Below are 8,857 nucleotides of genomic sequence, written 5' to 3' on the forward strand. Positions count from 1 at the left end.
CTCCTGAGTAGCTGGGATTACAGGCACCTGCCACCACACCTGGCTAATTTTTGTATTTTAGTAGAGATGGGGGTTTCATCATGTTGGCCAGGCTGGTCTTGAAATCCTGACCTCAGGTGATCCACCTCCCTCAGCCTCCCAAAGTACTGGGATTACAGGCAGGAGCCACCACACCCAGCCTTGAAATTTGAGATTTAGAATTTAGCTTTCTTACACCCACGTATATGTTGAACACATACACATCTTTCTTCTTTCCTCATTCTCACAATATAGTAATAAAATTTATTTAGTTTAATATTATTTCCATTATGCATTTCAGTGATGAGACATTAGTATATTATGATTAAATTTCATTTCTTATACAACCTTTTGTTTTCTCTAGAATTTATTTTTTAAAACTTTGTTAGGTTTTCTGTGTGTCTGTCATTGATTCATCTCCAATTCTTCGTAAAAGTAGAAATGCTCTTAGAGTATCATGTAAACTCTCATTTTATCTTCTTGGAGACACCTCCGTGGAGATCTCCCTCTGTCGTACACTCTGGGTTATCCTCTAGGCTGCTTCACAGCTCTCATCCAGGACTCTCCCTTCACCATCACCCTGGGATTATCTTTACCTCTCTCCTCTACTGGATCCCCTTTCTTCTGGATTCCATGTCTTCCTTTCTTGGCTCACTTGCTCTTTTTGCTAGAGCACATCCTCCGCTAACTTCCTGGAAGAGGGCAAGGGAGGTAAATTTGTTGGAGACATACATATCCAAAAATGTTTTTATTCTGCCATCACATTAGATTGCTAATTTATCTGTATATAATTTCTTTATTGCAGAATTTTGGCGTTTTGTTGTTTGTTTTGAGATGGAGTCTTGCTCTGTCTCCCAGGCTGGAGTGCAGTGGAGCAATCTCACCTCACTGCAACCTCTGCCTCCCGGGTTCAAGCGATTCTCCCTGCTTCACCCTCCCGAGTAGCTGGGATTACAGGTGCCCGCCACCATGCCTGGCTAATTTTTGTATTTTTACAATTTACATATTTACCTATTTTACGGAGTTTCGCCATGTTGGCCAGGCTGGTCTTAAACTTCTGACCTCATGTGATCCACCCACCTTGGTCTCCCAAAGTGCTGGGATTAAAGGTGTGAGCTGCCACACCCAGCCAGCATTTTGAAAAGTACAGGTCCATTGTTTTCTAGCTTTTCATGGTACTGTTAAAAACTATTACGCTGTCATTCTGATTCCCGGTTCCCAACCCCAAAAGTTTTTAGATTTTTTTCTTTGTCCTCTGGGTTAGCAAAGAATGTCATAGCAAGCCCTATTATCTGGAAACTTGTGTCCTTAAGTCCTGACAAATTTTCTTGCAATTTTCTTTAATTTCTTCATTTTCTCTCGTCACTTTTTCTGATTTTCTAGCATTTTGAAGTTGGAACTCCTAGAGTGATGTTGTCATTTTCTTATATTTTTGCTTCTGTTTTCCATCTTTTTCGTCTAATATCTGCAGTATTACTTTAATTTTTATCTTGTAAACTATTTGTTTTTTCTTTAATATTTCCAAAATTATTATTCTCATTTTTTTTCATAGTCTCTTATTCTTTTATGGATCCAATAGCTTCTCTTAACTTGGAGGATATTATGGTGGTTTTTTTTCTTATCCTTTACTGTCTCTAGTTCCTCTGAACTTCTTTTTTGATTTCTTGTTTGTTTTCATCTACAGTTTTCAACATTGGAGGTTCAAGTACCTGGCTGTCCTTTTGAAGAAAGGCAGGCTGGGTGTGGTGGTTCACACATATAATCCCAGAAGTTTGGGAGGCCATGGAAGGAAGATCACTTCAGCCCAGGAGTTTCAGATCAGCCTGGGCAACATGGTGAAACCTGTCTCTCTCAAAAATACAAAAATTAGCCTGGCATGGTGGTGTGTACTTGTGGTCCAGCTACTTGGGAGGCTGAGATGGCAGGATGGTTTGAGCCTGTGAGGCAGAGGTTGTAGTGAGCCAAGATTGTACCAGTGCACTCCAGCCTGGGTCAGAGTCAGACCCTGTATCCAAAAAAAAAAAAAAGAAGGTAATAAAAAGAAAATAAATGCTAATTATAAACTCTGTGCCCAGCTGGGCGCAGTGGCTCATACCTATAATCCCAGCACTTTGGGAGGCCGAGGCAGGCAGATCACCTGAAGTCAGGAGTTGGAGAACAGCCTGGCCAACATGGCAAAACTCCGTCTCTACTAAAAATACAAAAGTTAGCCAGGCATGGTGGCACACACCTGTAATCCCAGCTACTCAGGAGGCTGAGACAGGAGAATTGCTTGAACTCAGGAGGCAGAGGTTGCAGTGAACTGAGATCATGTCACTGCACTCCAGCCTGGGGGACAGAGTGAGACTCTGTCTCAAAAAAAAAAAAAAAAGACTGTTATCTATGTCTCTGTTTTTGGGCAGTTTTTAGAGACCCTCCAAACTCCTACCTTGAGGATATGAGCCTATTATAGTTCTCAGAGTGAGTTGAGGGAAGGGATCTGGGAAGCATCTCACCATGCGGTATGTAAACTTTCCCTTAATCCCCTTTTCCAGTAAACTGTTACTCTCACATGTAGCTTGTGTCCCCAAGTCCAGATCCTCTCCTTCAACATCACTTGGAAACAAACTTTTAGTCATGGGGTGGTGGAAGGCAAGATGGGTAGCAAATCCCTGGTTGTGAATGGTTAAGGGAGGAAATTTGGAATCTAATTGTTTTATATATATACAGACTTTCAGTTGATGCTATTTTCAGTTCCAACTGAACGTGTAACTTCAGAAATAGCAGATGCCTGCAATGTCTGAGGCTTTCCAGGGTTTCATGGTTAGAACTGGTTTGCTTCCGGTTTCCTGTACCGCTGCTTAGGTTTCAGCTTTCTTGAACTTGCTAAGTCAGTGTGATTCCTCTACTGCTCAGCTTCTAACACTTTATTGCCCTCATCTGCCCTCCTTTTCTTCATCTTTTGAAGTTTTTACTTCATCCCTTCACTTTCATTATAGCGGCATTTTGTCAGGGATTGGAGGTAAACTGGTCCATTCAGTTTACCTCCCTTTAACAGGAAGTCTGTCCTAATCCAACTGCTTTCTCCTCTTCTTTCTCCCAGAATTGGTTCACAAGTATCCTTCCATTTTCTGGCACATCTTTCTCCTAATCAGGAATTTTTCTCCTCTCAGACTTGCGGAGTAGACCACTTCTCTTATACTTGTTTCTAATGAACCATAAAGGTTTCCTGAGGGTCTTCACGGGGTTTTTATTGTTGGTTACTATCAAAAAAGAGACAGGGCTTAAGTCTTGAGAGCTAGCTAGGTGAAATAGGAATTCCTTTTGTTCTTAAATGTCTTTTCTACCTACAAGAGGTACATCTGAGTTTTAATGTCATGGCATCCTTAGGGTGTGGCTTTGCCATCCAGAAACTTCTGTGGCCAGCAGCACCTTCTGCCTGAGTATTGCTTGCATCCACTGGGCTCCTTCTGCCCACTTGGCCTGGCAGGCTGCACTTGACTCATGCTACCGGCCTGGATCCCACACCTGCCAAGGGAGACCCAGGCACAGAGCAGCAAAGGGATATATGGGTGAGCAATCGTGGGGTCCAGCCACTGCACACAGCCCCGCATGCTGGCTGCTGCAGAGAGGTGAGCATCTCTATGTGCTGGCACAGGTGCCAGCTCCCTGCGAGGCTACAGTTGGACCACATGTGCTGCACGTGGTTTCCACTGTGGGTACCCACCTCTGAATGAGAGAAACACCATGGTGGCCAGAAGTTTGGAGATGCCAAGAACCACAGAGGCCCAAAGAGGGTGTCACAGCCCTGGCTCAGGGAGCCCATGGGTCTGGGCTTCCCCAAAGGGCTGCAGCTCTTCTCTCCTTCTCATTGCCTGCAACATGGCCCGCGAGGGGTGTGTTTCAGCCCTGTTGGTGCTATGCTTTCTCAGTCCCACCACTTGGCGGGTCCCGGGTTTTTGTCCTGCATCCAGGAAGAACGAGGTACACAGACAACTGGAGGGTGAGAGAGGTGGAGGGGAGCTTCACTGAGTGGCAAAACAGTTTTCAGGAGACTGGAGTGGGTAGCTCCTATCTGCTGTCCGCCCAAGTCTGGCTGAGTCCGGAATTTTTATGGGCTTCAGAAGGGAGCGTGTGCTCATCGGTCAATGTGCAGCCATGAGTGGACCCACAAAAAGTGTCTTAAGTTCTCACTCCAGTTGGTGAAAGTGCCAGGTTCCTGAACTGGCAGCCAGGCCCCTGGCTTGAAGGTGGGGCTGTACTGGGGACCTGCCCCTTTCCACTCAGGAGCCTGTCTGCTTCCTGCCAGCATCCATGTCAACCCATGGTGCCCAGGCTGTCTGTGCCAAGGGGCACCTGCAGGCCCATGCCAAGCTGCCCTTCGCCCCCCACCTTGCCCACCCTCCCTCTCATGCTTGTCAGTGCCCAAAGTTCAGAGAGGGCTGAGACAGTAGGGGGCTGTGTGTTAGCACTGCCCGGAGCGCACACACACCTGTCTGGGTCTTGGTAATCCTGAGGCTCTGCCAAAACTTTGCTCCAAAATCAGAGCAGATGAGGGGAGTGGGGAGCAGCCATGCAGTGGGAGCAGGGATGGCCAGTCTGCAGCCATGGCTGGGCAGCTACAACTGCACCCAGGAGGGTGGGGCTCCCAACCCTCCAGCTCAGAAGGGGGCAGGTCTCCCACCAGTTACTGGCTCCTGCAGCTCAATGGAGCACACAGCCCTGGCCACGCCTCCCCCACTGCAGCAGCTGTCATGGCAGCAGCCACTCCAGACAGCCTGCTGCTGCCATCACTAATATTTTGAAGCTTTATGAAAGTTTACATTCATAAGACCTTTCATGATTTTATAAATTTGAATTTTTTCACCGTCCTTCCACGTGGAGGCTGAAGCCTTTTAGTCCATCCTTATGTAAATGACTGAGTATCCATGGGATACTATCGGTAGTCATGGGCTATCTCTGTGCTTTAGACTTCTCTACAGCCATTCCGACTGGGTTAGGGTGACATCTATAACAAGTGTTAAGCCACTGACACCTCCCTTGCAAGGCAGGATCAACAGCATATCCTTTCCTGCTACTGACTTTTGTGAAACCGGTATTTCTCCAGTAGTTTTGCATATGTGATCTCATTTAATGTTCATAACAGCTCTAAAGGAAATACTAAGTGGAGCATTGAACTCAGAAACATTTGAATTGATGATATAGGAAGAGTTGGGGTTATTCAAATACAAGTGTAATGACAAGAGGGCAAAAGTTTTAGACGCTTGACTCCAGATGTTCTTTGTTATTATCAGGTGCTTTCTTCACCTCTGTGAGACTGGAAAGCTTCACTTCCCTTCAGATGTCAAAGAAGGGCTTTGTCTGGTCTGTCATCTCACAAGTCATCTATTATCTACTGATCTGTTACTATGCCTTCATACAGGTGAGTCAGTAATGTTAGATGTCAGCCTGGGCAATGTGGCAAAACCTTGTCTTTACCAAACTACAAAAATTACCCAGGTGTGGTGGTACACACCTGTGGTCCCAGCTACTCCGGAGGCTGAGATGGGACAATCACTTGAGCTTAGGAGGCAGAGGTTGCAGTGAGCCAAGATCACGCCACTGTATTTTAGCCTGGGCCACAGAGCAAGACCCTGTCTCAAAAATGATGATGATGACGATGATGATGATGTTAGATGTGAGAAATAAAGGTTGCCACATTTTATTTGGGGAGCTCCACAATGACCTGTTACTAGAATTATGGTGATGATTTTGGTCCTTTTCAGAAACTTGAATTCAGTTAAAGGCTGACTGGTTTTCCACCAAATAGATTAGCTCTTGCAAATTTCAGGTGCTAAAGAATTTAGTCTGTAGAAATAGTACTTTTATAGTTTTATTAGCCCTATATAAAGTAATATCAAGCAATTATGATGAACAAACGGCAAGCACTCAAAAATACAAATGATTGGCTGAGCATAATGGCTCACATCTGTAATCCCAGCACATTGGGAGGCTGAGGCGGGTGGATCAACTGAGGTCAGGAGTTCAGGACAAGCCTGGCCAACATGGCGAAACCCCGTCTCTACTAAAAATACAAAAATCCGCTGGGTGTGGTGGTGGGCTCCTGAAGTCCCGCCTACTCAGTAGGCTGAGTCAGGAGAATTGCTTGAACCTTAGGGGTGGAGGTTGCAGTAAGCCCAGATGGTGCCACTGTAGTCCAGCCTGGGTGACAAGGGCGAAACTCCGTCTCAAAAAAAAAAAAAAAACGATTACACTCACAAGAAAATATATTTATATCTTAAGCCAAACATAGTATTTTTTTCTTCAGTCTCAGGCTTAATAACTAGTTTAGAAACTTCTGCTGGCCATGGTGGCTCATGCCTGTAATCCCAGCACTTTGGGAGGCTGAAGTGGGCAGATCACTTCAAGCCAGGAGTTTGAGACTAGCCTGGGCAAAATGTCAAAACACTGTCTCTACAAAAAAATACAAAACTTGGCTGGGCATGGTGGCATGTGCCTGTGGTCCCAGCTACTCAGGAGGCTGAGGTGGGAGGATTGCTTGAGCCTGAGCCTGAGCCTGAGAGGTTGAGCCTGCAGTGAGCTATGATCACACCACTGCACTCCAGCCTGGGCCACAAAGCAAGACCCTGTCTCAAAGAAAGAAACTTGTATTATTTAAGTGACAGGCTTATGATCTCCAAGAAAAAGAATAAATGTATTCAGTGGAAGTTGTATTAGAAGCCAACTTTTCTGTAAGTGGCATTTCTGAATGACTACAGAGCTGAACTAAGACCATAACTCGTTTGTCTAGGTGAGAGCTGATAAATGCCTCGCAGCGTGCTTGGCCCATAGACATCAGCTGCGCTTGTTACACTGGAGCAGGGAGCAACCTAGCTAATCTCTTAGACCAGTAATGGTGACCTTGCTGTCTGTGTTTAGGGTTGTCGGCTAAAACGGCAAAAGTGGAGGTTCTTCACCAGGAAAAGAAACATTCTGGACACAAGTATAATCCTCATTAGCTTCATCATCCTGGGGCTTGACATGAAGAGTATTTCTCTACATAAGAAAAACATGGAACAATACCACCATGACCGGGACAGGTAAGAGGAAGCCTGAGGGGCATAGGATACTCCTACCTCATTTCTAAAGTTTCCAGGTTATACACAAGTATTCTTTTAAACTCCCCTTCCTTCACTGGTCTACCAGATCTGTATTTGTATAATATCAGAGTTAAAACAGAACTTGGATTCATGTCCACAGCAGGGAAAACAATGAACTAGGCTGGGCGTAGTGGCTGACACCTGTAATCCCAGCACTTTGGGAAGCCAAGGCGGGTAAATCACCTGAGGTCAGAAGTTGGACCAGCCTGACCAATGTGGAGAAACCCCATCTCTATGCTGGGCATGGTGGCAGATGCCTGTAGTCCCAGCTACTCGGGATGCTGAAGCAGGAGAATCACTTGAATCTGGGGGGCAGAGGTTACAGTGAGCCAGGATCATGCCATTGCACTCCAGCTTGGGCAACAAAAGCAAAACTGTCTGAAAAAATGAACACAATGAACTAGAAACCATTTAACTGCTAGTCACATTGAAGAGCTCTTCTGCCTTCATTAGTGCTTAGGGATAATACATTTAAGTTTCATAAAGGCCTGGAATTGGTCATTATTTTGCATTCTGGCAAAGGCATAAAGCCTGATGCATGACAAATAATCCTTTAAATGAAAGCACAACACGTAGTCCATCCTTTAAATTCAAAGGGAGTTGCTTTCTGGGTAGGGATTTCATCTATTCAGTCATCCATACCAAGAGATGTTTGGCGCCCCTTTGGTTGCCTTCTCTGGTTTTTCCCATGGAGAGAAACATCTGTGTGTTTCCCACAGCAAGTGTTGCCAAGTGACGCTTTGCTAAGCTTTTCAACAGCCTGGGCAGTGATCTGTGTAACTTTTCCTGAGGCACTGTTTCAAGTAGGCATTATGGAGAGTAGTTTATGCAGGGACTGTGTCTGTGCAGAGCACCGCTTGCTAGTGTCTGTGGGGGTCCTTCCAAGTCACCTGGTTGCTGCAACCTAAAATTATGAATGTATGTCTCATAAAAGAAAACCTAATTGTTGAGCAACACCCCTCGCCTCTAGTCTACCGTCCATCATTTTGTTCTAAGCATTATCAAACCTATTACATCAATCCTGTACTGCCAGAGAACAACACAGGATTAGTGTGCCGCAGAAAACAGACCAGCAGGCTACTCTCTCTGGGTTAAGTTAATCTCCTTTTGAGAGGAGAGATTTGGCTCAGAGCAGTGCAGGAGGCTGGTTTTGCTTCCCAGGATGAATTTTAAAAAATCAGCTAGAGGTCACATTTTAAGGTTTCTTCAGCACAGCTCCCAGTGCCATCTGCAGCAGGCAGATCATTTGAATAATACATGGCCTTTTGTTATTCCCATATCCACAACTCACAGGAGACCACACTAGAAAGCAGTTCTCATATCAACCAGCATTCCATCTCATAGGACTCAGGGCTGCTGCGCTCAGCAGGAGGGGCGCTGGGGAAACTGTGACTGTGGTACAGGCGCAGAGTCTTCTTGCTCAGTAACTGTCAGCTTTCTTTGGTGCAGGTTCATCAGCTTCTATGAGGCAGTAAAAGTGAACTCTGCTGCAACCCATCTCGTGGGCTTCCTGGTTCTGCTGGCAACTGTTCAGTTATGGAACTTGCTGCGTCATAGCCCCAGGCTGTGGGTCATCAGCAGGACACTGAGCCGAGCCTGGGACGAGGTGTCAGGCTTTCTGCTGATCATCCTGATCCTGCTGACAGGCTATGCCATTGCCGTAAGCCCCCACATTGCTGTCTCTCCTTCCATATGGGCTGTGGTCCTTTTTTTTTTTTTTT

The 8,857-nt window shown here is 45.6% G+C and overlaps 1 protein-coding gene across 1 annotated transcript in view; it reads left to right on the forward strand.

The window, feature by feature from the left end:
• The window catches only part of PKD1L3 (polycystin 1 like 3, transient receptor potential channel interacting), a 90,418-nt gene that overhangs the window by 76,205 nt on the left and 5,356 nt on the right, over positions 1-8,857 (forward strand). Inside the window, 3 exon segments of the mRNA XM_037742255.1 lie at positions 5,292-5,419; positions 6,916-7,076; positions 8,586-8,850. Coding sequence (XP_037598183.1) covers positions 5,292-5,419; positions 6,916-7,076; positions 8,586-8,850 — 554 coding nt within the window.

This window comes from Cebus imitator, unplaced genomic scaffold (assembly GCF_001604975.1).
Source record: "Cebus imitator isolate Cc_AM_T3 unplaced genomic scaffold, Cebus_imitator-1.0 Scaffold118, whole genome shotgun sequence".
In the NCBI taxonomy this organism is placed as follows: domain Eukaryota; kingdom Metazoa; phylum Chordata; class Mammalia; order Primates; family Cebidae; genus Cebus; species Cebus imitator.